General features: G+C 47.4%; 1 protein-coding gene across 2 annotated transcripts in view; it reads right to left on the bottom strand.

The window, feature by feature from the left end:
* Positions 1–19007, bottom strand: part of PTPRO (protein tyrosine phosphatase receptor type O) — a 72905-nt gene that overhangs the window by 30893 nt on the left and 23005 nt on the right. For both annotated transcript variants that reach the window (XM_066590712.1, XM_066590711.1), the window contains 6 exons: positions 17389–17550; positions 15481–15677; positions 11939–12059; positions 4625–4818; positions 1334–1445; positions 13–164 (listed from right to left, as the gene is read on the bottom strand). In XM_066590712.1, coding sequence (XP_066446809.1) covers positions 13–164; positions 1334–1445; positions 4625–4818; positions 11939–12059; positions 15481–15677; positions 17389–17550 — 938 coding nt within the window. The remainder of the gene's footprint in view (positions 1–12; positions 165–1333; positions 1446–4624; positions 4819–11938; positions 12060–15480; positions 15678–17388; positions 17551–19007) is intronic.

Genomic DNA, 19007 nt, shown 5'->3' on the forward strand with positions numbered 1-19007 from the left:
ACGCATACTTACACTTTTCTTAATGCGCTTCCTTCCGTCTGCTGTCACTTGCCAGTGCAACATTCTGGAATGGGAGAGATCGAAGGCTTTCTCTCCATATCGCCAGGTGACATAAAGGAGGTGTCGGACATATTCCACGTGCATAATTTGTGGCGCTACGGGGGCTGGTGATGAAGAAATGAAGAGTTAGAAGAACCCAGACTGCGCATAATGTAGTCAGACGCTACAGTGCAGAAAGATCTTCCATCGTTGTACAGACTCTGATCATGTAGAGAAGGCACCGCGGGAAGGATTGTTCCATCACAGGTTATCTCTACATATAGTAAAGGGTCCTAAATTATGGAACTGGAGAAAACACGTGGAGAGGGCTGATCCATAAAGTGTCCCAGAGTCAGCCCAAATAATGGATGAAGATAGATAAGCCCACATGGGAAAATCCAGCATCACTCATAGATCTTGTATTTCAAGATGTTGGGGTGATGAGCAGTGCTGTCAGCACACATCATATATGTGATGTAGCACCAAACGACTATGTATACAGTATATACCAGATCAAATTGTATGATGTGCCTGAATGGAAAGAGTGAGAGAGAGCAGACATGGAGAAGACAATTCACACATTACTTAATGGATCAGTAATAAGGAAGGGAAGGGGCAATGGGCTGCACCAGAGGCGTAACTTGAAGCTTCTGAGCCCCAATCCAAAACCTGTAACAGGGCCCCCAACTATAATGCTTTATTCATAGTACTAAGCTCCCTATATGGAGAAGAGAGGCATTATGAGCCCCCTAGGGCTCCTGGGCCCGGGTGCAACCGCATCCCCTATAGTTACGCCCATGGGCTATATGTAGGATAATCCTGACACACTGGACCTGGATCACAAACTAGTCCTGCTCTACAAACTGGGGAAAATTTACTAAGACTGATATTTCATACGCTGGTCTTAAACCTTGGTACGTTGGAGAAAAATGCACCAAATGTATTAAGAGGAGCACGTCTCATAGCACACTTGGTGCATCTTTGGTTGTCCATGCACCAGGAATTGAAATCTACCTCTGCTATGAGCGGGCGCAGCATTTTACTACAATTTCCTCCAATTTCTGGCACAAGCAATAGTAAATCTCTTGCACTGACGATGACCTTCACCTAACTCGGCCCACTTTTCTCAATTTTTCAAAAGTGATTATAGAAGTCACAAATTTTAGTGCAAACATGGAATGCACCAAAATGTGGGACTTTTCTAAGACAGAAAGCGGGCCCAAATTGTTTAATAAATCCCACCCAGTGTGCCTTGTCTTTTGTACGGCAGACAACAAGTAGAAAGAATGCTTACCTGTTATGAAGCTGAGAGTAGACGTGTCACAGCAGCTCAGCTCGGGGTCGCCCCATGTCACCATTGTCACCCGAAAGTTATAATACCAGGCTGGGAGTAAGTTGTTGAGTCTCTGAAAGAATAATGTGATCTGCGTTATTACTGTACATGTGAGACATATGACACAGAGCTCATATAGCACCAACATAGTCTACAGCGTCGTACACTGATTGTAGTCTGTCCTTGTCCCCAATGGGGCTCACACACTAACACATAAACTGCTGGCCATGGAGGTCGCTTCCAGCTCCTCATGGACTAACTTCTATCATGTCTTGTTACAAGAAGGGACCTCCGTCTTCTGCTGGCAACAATGTCTTCATCCTCCAAAGCAAAGGGAGGACCTGACATTTCTGCCAATTACCACCTGATATTATTACCAAATGCACACAGTGAACTATCAGGAAATGCTCAATGCCTCATATCCTATACTGTCTATAACTGCCCCCCCCCCCCCATGACTGGTTCGGCTCCACATGAAGGCTGTAACGGCCATGCGTAGGGGGGACTTCATGAATCCTGGGCACTTTGTGCTTCCTAATGTTGTAATGGAATTTATTCCTACTTTCTCCTCTCCCAGCTCCTCTGCAGATCTAGCACCACATCCTTTGGTCTCCGCTACGATGCTGTGTTGACAGCCTGCAGCAATCTGTGTATGGGACGTGAAAGGCTGCTGCAGCCAATGACAAAGCTCAGGGTTCAAGTACTATCTGTGATTGGCTGTAGCAGCTTGTGATGCCCCATAAAAAACGTATCCCCAGTAAGGGCGGCCTACTGTGGGGTGTACTCTATCTTCTGTAAAGATGGCCCTCTGTGGGGTGCTCACTGTGCCTTCTAAGGACAGCATTCTGCAGGCTGCCCAAAAAATTCAAAAGGACCATATCATGCTTCATTTCACCTGAAGGGTTACTGGAAAAGGTGCTTCACCCACAGATCACAGCTGATTTCTAAAGGACAACCTGTGATCACATCAGGGACCTCTATAACAATAAGAGATTTCTACAGGCGGAGAAAAATAAAAACACAGAAAGGTGATGGCAAAAAAGCCCTCTGGTTAATCTAGTCGGTTCTAATATTTTTTCTCTGCTTATCCCCGGCAGGAATTCCATTATTGTTGATTTTCCAACCACATTTTCTGGTAGTTTGTTCAAAGCATCTACTACACCATCATGTTCCCCTCTCCCTTCTGTAACATATATAAAGGTCTCCATCATGTCCCTTTTTCTGCCTCCTATAATTTATATACATTTTTCAAGTTCTTTAAAGGGATTCTGTCATCAGATTCATGCGGAGGTGACATCGTGGCTTGTCACTGTGTTATATATTCTCAATTAGCTTCACGGCGGCACTGACCCCTCTGTGGTGACATGTTTGCACAACAGCGACGGTTTGTTCCAACACTGGACAACGGTTGATGATTAGATGAAGGCTGGACTGGTGTTGGCGACATAAGCACTAGAGATGCCATGATATCACGTTCAGGAGATGTGAAGATAGTGGGGAAGGACAATACTTCAATGTTGTTGGTCAGTATGCACCGCCAGCTATTTATGTGGACATTTGTGAGGTGTCATTTATTGGAATCTCCACACAGGTGTGCAGCTACAAACGGCCAGACTGAGTACTGCTGTATCCATAGTAAGTGAATCCTCAGGGGTTTGTGGGGGTTGTAGCCTGCCCATAATCCCTCATTCAGCTCAGAGCAGTGGCATAACTATAGGGGATGTGGTTGCCCCTGGGCCCAGGACCTTTAGGGGGCCAATAGGTCTATATTCTCTATATAGTAAGCCTAGTAGTATGAATAAAGCATTGTAGTTGGGGGCCCTGTTACAGAATTTGCATTGGGGCCCAGAAGCTTCATGTTACACCTCTGGCTCAGAGACCATGAGACTGATCACATGACAGTGACATCATCACAGGTCCTGTCAGCACACGAGCTATGTATGTGGACATTTGTGAGGTGTCATTTATTGGAGTCTCCACACAGGTGTGCAGCAGTCTCATAATATACAAACTGCCAGACTGAGTACTGCTTTGTTTCAACACTGGACAACGGTTGACGATTAGATGAAGGCTGGACTTCTCCATGAATAGCTAAGCACTATCTATAATTGGCTAAGCACTCAGCCAATAGCTAAGCACTAGCCGTTATTGGCTGAGCGCTCAGCCAATCAGCACAGCCCTTTCAGGAGGCGGGGATTTTTAAATCCCCAGCTGCTGAAGGTGCTGGATAGCAGTGACGGGGAGCCAACAGGAGGACGCGTGTGAGGTGAGTACTTTTTTGTAAACTTTTTAACCACTTATTGATGATTTTCAGGGAAGGGGTTATATTTCAAGCCCTTCTCCGAAAATCATACTGCGGGGTTTGCCAAAAACCACTGCTTTCAATGGGACCAGCAGCAGCGCCGATCCCATATCTTTTTAATGGGGCTAGTGCTGCTGCCGCTGACCCCATTGAAAAGACTGGCAATATCCCCGTCTCATTCTGGCGCCTTCACTTGCACTCGCAGCACAAGATAGAAAATATCGACAGTGGGTGTCCGCCCTCAGGAGATGTGAAAATAGTGGTGAAGGACTATGCTTCAATGTTGTTGGTCAGTATGCACCACCAGCTAGGTATGTGGACATTTGTGAGGTGTCATTTATTGGAGTCTCCACACAGGTGTCCAGCTGTCTCACAGCTGCCAGACTGAGTACTGCTGTATCCATAGCATCTGAGGCCATAGGGGTTTGTGGGGGTTCTAGTCTGCCCATAATTCCTCATTCAGTGTAGGAGAAAAAAAAGGACCTGTGATGACGTCACCGCCATGTGATCAGGGGGTGGAGCTAAGAGCCGGTAACTGACATCTCAGGTACTGTCAGGCTCTGCTTGTAACTCACACATCACACAGACACACACACACACACGGATTGATGGACAAGTTGTCGTTAGCGCTTTGAGGTAGGATTAAAGAGCAGCAGATGATAAGGCATTTGTGTCAGAGGAGGCAGAATAGCTCTCCTCCAGAAGGAAGAAAACAGTCTCTCTAGTGCCTCCTAGAAGTAGTATTCTAAGCCTCTCACTTCTTAAAGAACCCTGAAAGAAGATGGATTTTCAGAGTTCCCATCTGCAGAGAACTCTTTTTGAGATGCTACTGGAAGGAAACGGCTTCTTCTGTCTTAATGACTCCCCACCCCCTGGACCTCCGACATCGCTTCCTAGACATTGATGCTGACATGTTTCCCATAGTAAGCAGTGAAAACGTAGAAGGTTACCACAGTGGATGTCAGTGAGACGGTGGCTGCAATTTCATAGTACGGCGTCCATTCGGAGGTCATAGTGATGGGATTAAAGTAAAACATTTCTACCACATATTTCCGGAAGGAGCTGAGATACGGCCGGGACCAGCTTAACACAACAGATGATGGTCCTAAAGGGTAAAGCACCAAGTCCTTCACACCAGGAGGCTCTGCGGAAACAAGAACACAGTATACCGCTAAGATGAAGAAAGTGTAACTGTATAGGAAGACAACGCCAATAGTCCCCCTCATATACCTGCAGGGGCTGTAACAGTATACAGAGACAACGCCAGTACTCCCCCCATATACCTGCAGGGGCTGTAACAGTATACAGAGACAACGCCAGTACTCCCCGCATATACCTGCAGGGGCTGTAACAGTATACAGAGACAACGCCAGTACTCCCCCCATATACCTGCAGGGGCTGTAACAGTATACAGAGACAACGCCAGTACTCCCCCCATAAACCTGCAGGGGCTGTAACAGTATACAGAGACAACGCCAGTACTCCCCCCATATACCTGCAGGGGCTGTAACAGTATACAGAGACAACGCCAGTACTCTCCCCATATACCTGCAGGGGCTGTAACAGTATACAGAGACAACACCAGTACTCCCCCCCATATACCTGCAGGGGCTGTAACTGTATACAGAGACAACGCCAGTACTCCCCCCATATACCTGCAGGGGCTGTAACTGTATACAGAGACAACACAAATAGTAACCCCATATACATACAGGGGGCGTAACTGTATATGGAGACAATGCCAGCACTCCCCCCGTATACCTGCAGGGGCTGTAACTGTATACAGAGACAACACAAATAGTAACCCCATATACATACAGGGGGCGTAACTGTATATGGAGACAATGCCAGCACTCCCCCCGTATACCTGCAGGGGCTGTAACTGTATACAAAGACAACACCAATAGTCCCCCCATATACATACAGGGGGTGTAACTGTATATGGAGACAATGCCAGTAGTCGCCCCATATACATGCAAGGGCTGTAACTGTATACAGAGACAACGCCAGTACTTCCCCCATATACATGCAGGGGGTGTAACTGTATATGGAGACAAAGCCAGTAGTCCCCCTCTATACCTGCAGAGGCCATAACTATATACAGACACAGAGACAACGCCATTACTCCCCCCCCCCCCCCCCATTTAAAAGCAGGGGCTGTAACTGTATACAGAGACAACACCAATACTCCCCCCATATACCTGCAGGGGCTGTAACTGTATACAGAGAAACGCCAATAGTCCCCCCATATACCTGCAGGAGCTGTAACTGTATACAGAGACAACACCAATAGTCCCCCCATATACATACAGGCGGCGTAACTGTATATGGAGGTAACAGTAGTCCCCCTATAAACATGCAGGGGGCGTAACTATATACAGATACAGAGACAATGCCAGTACTGCCCCATATAAATGCAGGGGCTGTAACTGTATACAGAGACAACGCCAGTAGTCCCCCCATATACATGCAAGGGCTGTAACTGTATATAGAGACAACCCAAGTACTCCCCCCATATACATACAGGTGGCGTAACTGTATATGGAGGCAATGCCAGTAGTCCCCCCATAACCATGCAGGGGGCGTAACTATATACAGACACAGAGACAATGCCAGTTCTCCCCCCATATTAATGCAGGGGCTGTAACTGTATACAGAGACAACACCAATAGTCTCCCCATATACCTGCAAGGGCCATAATTTTCTCTTTATACTCTAATTGTCAAAAAAGATAAAGGAGTTCTTGGAATTGAATGAAACTTTCTAATTGAATGATGATACCTGTGAGGTATGACGATATTAGAGTGAAAGGATACGTTTACTGGGGAAAACTGCACAATTCAGAGGAGGCTCTAGTACCCTGGTTGGCTGCTTCCAGCTTGGATACAAGATGTGATACAGGCTGGCATGGAGGCTCTAGTGTAGCCTGTTGGACTGCCTCTAGCTTGGATACAATGTAATATACAGTACCCTGCTGTGCTGCTTCTAGCCTGGATACAAGATGATATATAGTTGGGCATGGAGGCTCTAGTGCCCTGCTGAGCCACCTGTAGCTTGGATACAAGATGTGATACAGGCTTGCATGGAGGCTCTAGTACTCTGTTGTATCACCCTTAGCTTGGATACAAGATTATATAAAGTCAGGCATAGAGGCTCTAGTACCCGTTTGTACAGCCTCTAGCTTGGATACAAGATGTGATACAGGCTGGCATGGAGGCTCTAGTACCCTGTTGTATCACCCTTAGCTTGGATACAAGATGATATAAAGTCAGTCTAGTAGTGTCTTGGGCCATCTCTAGCTAGGATAAAAGATATGATAAGGGGCGGGCATGGAGACTCTAGTGTAGCCTGCTGGGCTGCTTCTAGCTTAGATACAAGATGATATACAGTCGGGCAAGGAGGCTCTAGTACCTCTAGCTTGGATACAAAATGTTGTACAACAAAGTACAAGAGCCTTCATGCCAGCCTTTATCGCCTCTAGCTTGGATACAAGATGATATAAAGTTGGGCATGGAGGCTCTAGTACCCTGTTGTACCCCCTCTAGCTTGGATAAAAGATGTGATACGGGTGGGCATGGAGGCTGTAGTGCCCTGTTGTACTGCCTCTAGCTTAGATGTAAGATGTGATACAGAGGGGCATGGAGGCTCTAGTACCCTATTTAACCACCTCTAGCTTGGATGTAAGATGTGATACGGGCAGGCATGGAGGCTCTAGTACCCTGTTGTACCACCTCTAGCTTGGATACAAAATGTGATACAGGCGGGCATGGAGGCTCTAGTGCCCTGTTGTACCCCCTCTAGCTTGGATACAAGATGTGATACAGGCGGGCATGGAGGCTCTAGTGCCCTGTTGTACCCCCTCTAGCTTGGATACAAGATGTGATACGGGTGGGCATGGAGGCTGTAGTGCCCTGTTGTACCACCTCTAGCTTGGATACAAGATGTGATACAGCCGGGCATGGACGTTCTAGGACCCTGTTGTACCGCCTCTAGCTTGGATACAAAATGTGATACGGGTGGGCTTGGAGGCTGTAGTGCCCTGTTGTACTGCCTCTAGCTTAGATGTAAGATGTGATACAGAGGGGCATGGAGGCTCTAGTACCCTGTTGTATTGCCCCTAGCTTGGATGCAAGATGTGGTACGGGCGGGCATAGAGCCTCTACCTATTTAGGGCAGGTGTTATATTTTCTCGGCAGTAGTATTCATGGGCAAGAAATCCCAGTAGTGGTTTGGTTTTGTCCAATTATTCGGCGGTGATTATGATCGCTGTATAAGGGGAGAAAAACACGCTCATGTCTTTTTGCCCAAAGGTGAATTTAGATTGTGAACCCCAATGGGGACAAAACGCTATGATGTACAGCACTGCAGAACATGTATCGTATGTGCTATGTAAATGAGTAAAAGAAATATGCACACAAGTATATCAGCTGTATACACTATATATGTGTCTGTATATCATATATGTGTAATTATATCAGCTGTATACAACTATATATGTGTCTTTATATCAGCTGTATACACTATATATGTGTCTGTATATCATATATGTGTAATTATATCAGCTGTATACAACTATATATGTGTCTTTATATCAGCTGTATACACTATATATGTGTCTTTATGTCATATATGTGTATGTATACCAGCTCACTGGCGTACGGTGAGGGGAAGCAGGGGTCGCAACGGCGACCCGGCCCTTGAGCTGAGGAGGCCCAGGGGACCCGCGCTTTCAGCCGCATGATGGCTGAGAAGGGAGAGAGGAGGGGAGAGACTGGAGGCAGCTCCGCAGGTCGGCAAGAGCAGAGGGGAGGGCTGTTACAACTGGAGTCGGCAGCCAATTACAGGCTGCAGACTCCCACGGCGCGCGGCCCTCCCACTGATAGGCTGCAGCTGTGAGTGGTCACAGCTGCAGTCTATCAGTCTCTGCCGGCCAGCGATTACCAGGGGGAGGGGCTAGTGCGGCTCTACTCACCTCCGGAGGCATATTTCGGATTTCAGCCGCAGTTCAGTAGTGGTGAGCGATTCCAGCGACCTGATTGGTTGTTGGGGACACCCCTACCCTTAGGAGATGTGCACGAGTGGCCATCCCGTTAAATAAGCAGCAGCACGGCCGTAGGAGGGTCGGCAACTAAGGCCAAGCCTAAAGCTAAGCCCAAACCCCAAACCCTAAACCTAACCCTAAACCCAACCCTAAACCTAACGCTAAACCCTAACCCCCCCGCTGATCTCGTGAAGTAGCACTCGTGCATATCTCCGAAGGGAGGGGGTTGTGTCCCCAACAACCAATCAGGTCGCTGAAATCGCTCACCGCTACTGAAGTGCGGCTGAAATATGCCCTCCGAAACGCTGGATGCACAGGACCTGAGGTAGGACTTCCAAATTCAGGCTGCCCAGAGACTGCTGCAGAGGTGAGTAGAGAAGGAATTGTAATTATATATGTATGGCTGGTATAAGTTATACCAGCTGTATATATATAATTATATACAGGAGATACACAGGTTACACCTGCATGGGACATACCACTATATACAGGGGGATATACATCCTGTATATAGTGATATGTACCATGCTGGTGTAACCTGTGTATCTCTTGTATATAATTATATATGTGCAGCTGGTATAAGTTATACCAGCTGTATACATATAATTATATACAGGAGATACACAGGTTACACCATACCACTATATACAGGAATATAGGGGGATATACATCCTGTATATAGTGGTATGGAGCATGCTGGTGTAACCTGTGTATCTCCTGTATATAATTGTATATACAGCTGGTAGAAGCTCTACAGCCTGTATATAGTGATATAGACCATGCTGGTATAACCTGGCCCAGTTTATATCAGCATGCTCTATATTACTATATACAGAATGTATAACTTATATCAGCTGTACATGTATAAATATATACAGAGGATATCCAATTTTGGCCGATATCACTGTATACAGGAGATGTATATAATTATATATGTACAGCTGGTATAGCCTGGATATATACTGTATATAATTATATATGTACAGCTGGTATAAGTTATACATCTCCTGTATATAATGATATGGACCATGCTGGTATAACCTGGGTATATACTGTATATAATTATATATGTACAGCTGGTATAACCTGGGTATATACTATATATAATTATATATGTACAGTTGCTATAAGTTATACCTCTCCTGTATATAATTATATATGTACAGCTGCTATAAGTTATACCTCTCCTGTATATAATTATATATGTACAGCTGGTATAACCTGGGTATATACCGTATATAATTATATATGTACAGCTGGTATAAGTTATACCTCTCCTGTATATAATTATATATCTACAGCTGGTGTAACCTGGGTATATACCGTATATAATTATATATGTACAGCTGGTGTAACCTGGATATATACCGTATATAATTATATATGTACAGCTGGTATAACATGGGTATATACCGTATATAATTATATATGTACAGCTGGTATAACATGGGTATATACTGTATATAATTATATATGTACAGCTGGTATAACCTGGGTATATACTGTATATAATTATATATGTACAGCCGGTATAACCTGGGTATATACTATATATAATTATACATGTACAGCTGCTATAAGTTATACCTCTCCTGTATATAATTATATATGTACAGCTGGTATAACCTGGGCATATACTGTATATAATTATATATGTACAGCTGGTATAACCTGGGTATATACTGTATATTTGAACATTTTACACACAACTGAAAAACACATCAGAAACCTGCATGCAGTTTAAAAACCACATGTACTGGTTGAATCCGCGTGCGGTTTATAATAGCGCATGCAGTTTTTGGATGTGATTTTAATTGTGGTTCAAAAATGCACCAAAATCCATGCACACAGTGTTAGGCCAGCCGCACACAACTGGGTCAGATTCTGCATGCGTGAGCCCGCGGCGGAGTCCAACCCTGTGCCCCACTGGCATCCGTGCGTACCTGTGATTTCTTTCTTTTTTCTGTACTACAGATGGTCCACAAGCCGAGCTATCAGACCCGCGCAGTACAGTTTTTTTTTGTCTTTTAATCACTGACTTTCCAGCGCCGTTGCTAGGCGATGACGCGGGTGCCTGTGACTTTTCCGCAATGTCAGGGCAGTGGATCGCACGGTTTACATTGAGTTCAACAGAGTCCATCCGTGCAGAATCTGCACTAAAATACAGCATGCCGTGATTTTTCCTCCGTGAGCAGAAAACTGCAATTGCTTTCCGCTCGTGTAGAGGAAAAACAATTTTCCATAGCATGCTATGGGCGGTACATTCTGCAGAATCCGTAGGCAGACGCCCACTTCATATTCCGCAATGCAAATCCAGCCGCGTGCAGCCGGTCTTAGACTAATTTCACACGGGTGAGTCTGATATTGGGCCATGAAACTCTGCCCCCTATCACACTCGCCAACGTGTGTCGTCCCCGCGGATGTGAGCGGTTGTTGTGTTAAAACCAGCTCACATCACATCATCATATTCTCGTGTGAGGCAGAGGAAAAACAAAAAACATCGCTCCTGTGTATGATTGTATTCAAAACAATGGGGTTCATATTCATGTGCGATTTGTACATCTTGCAACTCACAAATCTCACGCAATTTTCGCGGCCGTGTGAAAGCAGCCTAAGACATAACCAACAGGTTTTTTGTAGTCAAGGAAAGGAGTCATAATGAGAAGGCTTACACCAAGGGGCTGCATCATGTTTGTAAATTAGCACGGTTTAGGTATAGGTACGGGTACAGATGGAGGGGGCCCAGCTGAACTTTTGCACCCGGGCCCCTTAGCCTTTAGGTACGCCCCTGTACCAGCTGTATACAGTATATATGTGTCTGTATATCATATATGTCTGCATATCAGCAGTATACAACTATATATGTGTTTGTATATCAGCTGTATACACTATATAGATGTCATATATGTCATGTAAGTATATGCTTATCAGCAGTATACAACTATATATGTGTCTTTATATCATATATGTGTTTGTATATCAGCAGTATACAACTATATATGTGTTTGTATATCAGCAGTATACACTATATATGTGTCTTTATATCATATATGTGTTTGTATATCAGCAGTATACAACGATATATGTGTTTGTATATCAGCAGTATACAACGATATATGTGTTTGTATATCAGCAGTATACAACGATATATGTGTTTGTATATCGTCTCTTTACTGTATATAGTCCCATTCTCTATAGAGATGTGATCATCGTTGTTTGTTACCTGTTGAGAACACAACGGCATCAGAGGGAGGCCCAACTAATGGAGCTTTCTGCAGGTGGACGACCACTCTGTATTGTGCGCCCGGAACCAGATCATTGATGATATTGCTGGTGAGATTTACCTACAACATAACACATCATTAGAGTTATCTCTGGGACAGTGCACCTTGCTGCATCTAAGCTCACCATGTACACTACTGTATGCTGAGCCATGTATCTAATCCTATCATTGTGATACAGTCTGCTCAGCCGTGTATCTAATCCTATCATTGTGATACAGTCTACTCAGCCGTGTATCTAATCCTATCATTGTGATACAGTCTGCTCAGCCGTGTATCTAACCCTATTAGGGCGCCCACCCACTGGCGTTTGCGATTTTCGTGCGTGAAAAACGCAGCGTTTTTGGCGCGTTTTCCGCGGCGTTTTTGCGGCTTTTTCGCGGCTTTTTGCGTTAATTTACATTGACATTCATGGGTGCATTAAGAGAAAAATAAGGACACATATGCAACTGACAGTTCCTATGTTAAAAATTGCAACGGACTGAAACAAAAAACGCCAGTGGACAGGAGTACATTCAAAACTAATTGCTCTTGAGAAAAAACGCAAAACGCAAAGGAAAAAAAATCGCCAGTGGGTGGGCGCCCTTATTGTGATAGTCTGCTGAGCCGTGTATCTAATCCTGTCATTGTGATACAGTCTGCTCAGCCGTGTATCTAATCCTATCATTGTGATACAGTCTCCTCAGCCGTGTATCTAACCCTATTATTGTGATAGTCTTCTGAGCCATGTATCTAATCCTATCATTGTGATACAGTCTGCTGAGCCATGCATCTAATCCTATCATTGTGATACAGTCTGCTCAGCCGTGTATCTAATCCTATCATTGTGATACAGTCTGCTCAGCCGTGTATCTAACCCTATTATTGTGATAGTCTTCTGAGCCATGTATCTAATCCTATCATTGTGATACAGTCTGCTGAGCCATGTATCTAATCCTGTCATTGTGATACAGTCTGCTCAGCCGTGTATCTAATCCTATCATTGTAATACAGTCTGCTCAGCCGTGTATCTAATCCTATCATTGTAATACAGTCTGCTCAGCCGTGTATCTAATCCTATCATTGTAATACAGTCTGCTCAGCCGTGTATCTAATCCTATCACTGTAATACAGTCTGCTCAGCCGTGTATCTAATCCTATCATTGTAATACAGTCTGCTCAGCCGTGTATCTAATCCTATCATTGTGATACAGTCTGCTCAGCCGTGTATCTAATCCTATTGTTATCTGCTAGGCGATGATGCAGAATCCGTCACCTTTCCGCAATGTCAATTGCGAAGGGGCTGTGGGTCAGACGGCTTCCATTGACTTCAATAAAAGCCATCTATGCTGAATCTGCACGAGATTAGAGCATGCTCCGATTTGTCCTCCATTCGTGGAAATCACTATTCAATTCTGCGGGTGTGCAGGAAAAAGTGATTTTCAATAGCATGCTATGAACGGCATTTGCTGCAGATCTGCAAATCCAGTCATGCAGCTGGCCTAACGCCACACAATGACCAACCGCCTGAAGGCTTAGGCGAAGGCTGGGGCCGTTCAACGACCATCCGGCTGGGGTCCAAGGCCATACAATAACCATCCGGCTGGGGTCCGAGGCCATACAATGACCGTCTGGCTGGGGTCCGGAACCATACAACGGCCGTCCGGCTGGGGGTCAAGACCATAGAACAACCATCCGGCTGGTGGCCGAGGCCATACAACAGCTGTCCGGCTGGGGTTCGAGGCCATACAACGGCCGTCCGGCTGGGGTTCGAGGCCATACAACGGCCGTCCGGCTGGGGTTCGAGGCCATACAACGGCCGTCCGGCTGGGGTTCGAGGCTATACAACGGCCGTAAGGCTGGGGTTCGAGGCCATACAACGGCCGTCCGGCTGGGGTTCGAGGCCATACAACGGCCGTCCGGCTGGGGGCCGAGGCTATGCAAGGACTGTCCAGCTGGGGGCCGAGGCCATGCAACAACCGTCCGGCTGGGGGCTGAGGCCATGCAACAACCGTGCAGCTGGGGGCCGAGGCCATGCAACAACCGTCCGGCTGGGGGCCGAGGCCATGCAACAACCGTCCGGCTGGGGGCCGAGGCCATGCAACAACCGTCCGGCTGGGGGCCGAGGCCATGCAACAACCGTCCGGCTGGGGGCCGAGGCCATGCAACAACCGTCCGGCTGGGGGCCGAGGCCATGCAACAACCGTCCGGCTGGGGGCCGAGGCCATGCAACAACCGTCCGGCTGGGGGCCGAGGCCATGCAAAAACCGTCCGGCTGGGGGCCGAGGCCATGCTACAACCGTCCGGCTGGGGGCCGAGGCCATGCAACAACCGTCCGGCTGGGGGCCGAGGCCATGCAACAACCGTCCGGCTGGGGGCCGAGGCCATGCAACAACCGTCCGGCTTGGGGCCGAGGCCATGCAACAACCGTCCGGCTGGGGGCCGAGGCCATGCAACAACCGTCCGGCTGGGGGCCGAGGCCATGCTACAACCGTCCGGCTGGGGGCCGAGGCCATGCAACAACCGTCCGGCTGGGGGCCGAGGCCATGCAACAACCGTCCGGCTTGGGGCCGAGGCCATGCAACAACCGTCCGGCTGGGGGCCGAGGCCATGCAACAACCGTCCGGCTTGGGGCCGAGGCCATGCAACAACCGTCCGGCTGGGGGCCGAGGCCATGCAACAACCGTCCGGCTGGGGGCCGAGGCCATGCAACAACCGTCCGGCTGGGGGCCGAGGCCATGCAACAACCGTCCGGCTTGGGGCCGAGGCCATGCAACAACCGTCCGGCTGGGGGCCGAGGCCATGCAACAACTGTCCGGCTGGGGGCAGAGGCCATGCAACAACCGTCCGGCTGGGGGCCGAGGCCATACAACAACCGTCCGGCTGGGGGCCGAGGCCATGCAACAACCGTCCGGCTGGGGGGCCGAGGCCATGCAACAACCGTCCGGCTGGGGGACAGAGGCCATGCAACAACCGTCCGGCTGGGGGCAGAGGCCATGCAACAACCGTCCGGCTGGGGGCCGAGGCCATACAACAACCGTCCAGCTGGGGGGCAAGGCTATATAACAACCTTCTACAGGGGGAGCGAGGCCATACGAAGACCAGCCGACTGGGGAGCGAGGCCATACAATGACCGTCCGGCCTGGGGTTTAGGTCACACAACAACTGTCCACCTGGGAGCTGAGACTACACGATGACTGTCCGGATGAGGCCACATGACTAAGGTCTCATTCACACTTGTGTTTTTGTTAGTCTTTTGCATCAATATTTTTAAGCTAGCCCTATGAGTGCATCCAAAACCTGGAGGACGCGCGAATCTCTCCAGTCTAGATCTCTTTTGTTTATGTTCCACTCTTAGTTTGGAATTACAGATATGCAAATGTGAACGAGACCACTGTGTGATAAAAGCCGGGCGGACATAGAAAATACTCGTATGACCTGTAAGCCTGCTCTGGGCTTCTGTTCTCTGAGGGTGGGTACACGGGGGTCTGTTGCATCGGGTCACCTTGTCGCAGTATCGCTTCTCCAGCCGCTGGCTCTCCTTCTGTTTCTGACAAGTTTGGGATTTCACAGATACAATAAATTCATTGCCGCTCGTCAGGGATGATGTCCACCAAACCAGCGCAGCCGTGGCGTTGAGGGCGTTTACCATCACATTCACCGGCTGTTCTGTCAGCTCTTCAAACCACTTCCCATCAGGACCTAAAGGGCAGAAAGTAGGAAACAGCACCAGATTTGACCATCCAATTGGGCAGCACCCCCTCCAAGACCCCAAGTCTTGACCTAATGCTTATTTATCTACAAGGGCTTAAATAGACGTACGTGTCTGTGCAGTTTTTTGTGCGAGTGAAATTCACACCTGTAAAAAGTTGCAAAGCGAAGCCATTGATTTCAACGTGTTCGTTATCTCGAGTGTTTTTCTCGTGCGCAAATCCTGCGTGCGTGAAAAGATAGGCATTGCCCTACCTTAGTCTGTGTGACGCAGAAAGCTGCCATAGGAGTCTATGGAAGCTTAAAAAAAGGGAGGGGAGGGTGTGACGCTGCGGATAACGCAGGAACAGAAGACAGATGGCCCTTATGTGGCTTTAATAGCCATTCTACTCCACGGAAGGGGAGGATCCCGCGTGCGTGTGAACTAGCCCTGTGATCACGAAATTTACAGTACTATGTAATGGCAAACACGTAGCAGTCTGTTTAGTGCCATCTTCAAACCTAGTTGATGCGCAAATACGCTCCAGTGCGGCAAATTAATTTACGCATATGTTAGTCTGTGGAAGCCCAGCGCCAGCCCTTGTAGATGTGCAGCGGAGGTCCTGGAGATACAGGGTCCGTGTGGGATACAGCAGAGGTTGCTCCTATACTCGCTATCGTTCTGGAGAACAGCGGGTATCTTAGTAATAGAATTGGAAAAACCTCCACTATATCCCACACTCATCAGTCATTTCTGAGGAAGGGTCTGCGTCCCCGAAACACGTTAAATATTGACTGCTTTTAAACCTTTGAGAACCGGGTGAAACTACCTACTTGAATACCATTTTGTGAGAGTTGCGCCTCTATGTCCACAAATTTTCACGATGCCTTTCCATCTATTATGTGACGCTGACTGCAAGAAGTCTGGAGGGCTTTGTGGTGGCGCCAGACCGGGAGAGGACGTAAGTGTGAAGGTCCAAGAAGCTGCTGCCAAATTCTCCCTAGAGCCTGAGGATTGGTGAGGGACTGTCTTGTCCCTCCATTCATAGAAGGCAGTCGTCCAGAAGTGACCGACTGCTGTTTACACTGAACGGCTCATCGTCCGGTCGCGTTTACACGGGACGATTATCGCTCAGATTCCTGCGGGATAGCGGGAATTTGAACAACTCTGAAGGATAATCGTTCCATGTGAATGGGCCATCAGTTGAAAGACTGTTTACTGTAATTGCCATTAGGCTTGCAAATTGTTTGGGTCTGTATTGTCTGGAATTGGTGCCCCCCCTAGGAAATGTGATCAACTGTAAACGTGTAGAGCTTTTGCGTCCTTGAATGATCTCGTCTCTGTTGCGCCATTCTACCATCCCACCAGCATCTTACAACATTTAGATGCAGTCTTATGTTTAAGGGGAACCTGTCAGCAGGGGGTTCAAAAGTGAGGACACATCGGGTTGGGGAGCTGAGTCTCATACTCCTCGGACATGTGTGTGCATGCTGATTTCTCAAGGTCACAGCGCTGGATATGGGAGGGGACCCCGTGAGTATGAGAAACAACTCCCCCGCATTCACTCACCTATGAGCCCCTCCAATGTATTGACAGGTTTCCTTTAAGAAGTGGACACTTGAGGGCTCCGAGGCCAGATCGTATGGCTAAACATCTTGGAGGTTCTATCTGACCTACAGGGTAACTTTGCAGTAATCGTACGAGGAAGGACAGATCACTTACTGATATAAAAACTCACGGCTTTGGAGGCGTCACTTTCTCGAGTTGGACAAGACCCGGAGGAGCTGAATGTTCTTAATGTTAGCTTATATTTCCCAGGTTCCTTTAGTTCTGTGGTGAACTCCTGAGTGTTCTCATCAACCGAAGAAACTTCTGTTGCGTTTTCTGTTAAGGAAAACAAAACTAATAAGTTGCATGAGAGGCACATTAACCTGATTGTGCGTGTCACAAGCAGCAGGAAGCACGAGGAGCAAAGTGGCTCTATTCACCTGTGACTACAGAGCTGCTCTTACTTACTGGTTCTGCTTGCAGAGATCCAGCTGATGGAGGAAGTCTTATGTTGAGTTTACACGGAGCAGAATTCTTGCAGAATTTCACCAAAATTCTCCAACAAACTGTAGTACTCTAAGCGAATGGGATCTTAAACCCCAAACAGAGGACACAGCCATGTAGCAGATGTCCAGCTCATGCTATATCTGCCGCATAGAAGCAGCCTATTTTCACAGCAAATTTCCTTCATCAATACAATAAGTGAAAACCACGGTCAAAATCTGCAAGAAGCTCATGTGCAGATTGTCTTGCGGAAAATTTCACTATGTGTGTACTCCCCGTAGAAGATTTGTGGTGCGAGATGAGAAAAATTATGTATATGTCATACACTACACATTAGGGACTATAGGTTCCCGTACTAGAAAACAAATATGTCTAACATATACATTCCTTTTACTGGATGTTGTGAGAATGTATCAGTTATGTATGCTGAAAATTGTAGTACTTAACGACATTGTATATTACTATGTGTGTTGCTACATTACTGAGTGCACCACCACGTGATGTTCACTATTCTCAGCTTGTAAACTCTACATTTGACTCAGCAGCAGTCATTTCACATCCCTTTTTTGCTAGGTTCTATCGTGAGCCGTATGGGAACAGATCCCTAATGAATTTGTATTTCTGAAGCTCTGTTTTGTACGGATTCCTTACAGCTGCCCAAAAATATTGCCAACAGTTGCTGTTCCTAAGTTGGTATAGCCAGTATGACAGGTATGGCTGGTATGGCAGGTATGGCCGATATGGCCAGTATGGCAGGTATGGCTGGGCTCTTGACTGGTATGGCCGGTATGGCTGGGCTCTTGGCTGGTATGGATGGGCTGTTGGCTGGTATGGCATGTATGGCCAGGCTCTTGGCTGGTAAGGTAGGTATGGCCGGTATGGCAGGGCTCATGGCTGGTATGGCAGGTATGGCCAGTATGGCAGGATATTTGGCTGGTATGGCCAGTATGGCAGGTATGGCTGGTATGGCAGGTATGGCCGATATGGCCAGTATGGCAGGTATGGCTGGGCTCTTGACTGGTATGGCCGGTATGGCTGGGCTCTTGACTGGTATGGCTGGGCTGTTGGCTGGTATGGCATGTATGGCCAGGCTCTTGGCTGGTAAGGTAGGTATGGCCGGTATGGCAGGGCTCATGGCTGGTATGGCAGGTATGGCCAGTATGGCAGGATATTTGGCTGGTATGGCCAGTATGGCAGGTATGGCAGGTATGGCCGATATGGCCAGTATGGCAGGTATGGCTGGGCTCTTGACTGGTATGGCCGGTATGGCTGGGCTCTTGGCTGGTATG

Source organism: Eleutherodactylus coqui, chromosome 2, assembly GCF_035609145.1.
Source record: "Eleutherodactylus coqui strain aEleCoq1 chromosome 2, aEleCoq1.hap1, whole genome shotgun sequence".
In the NCBI taxonomy this organism is placed as follows: Eukaryota; Metazoa; Chordata; class Amphibia; order Anura; family Eleutherodactylidae; genus Eleutherodactylus; species Eleutherodactylus coqui.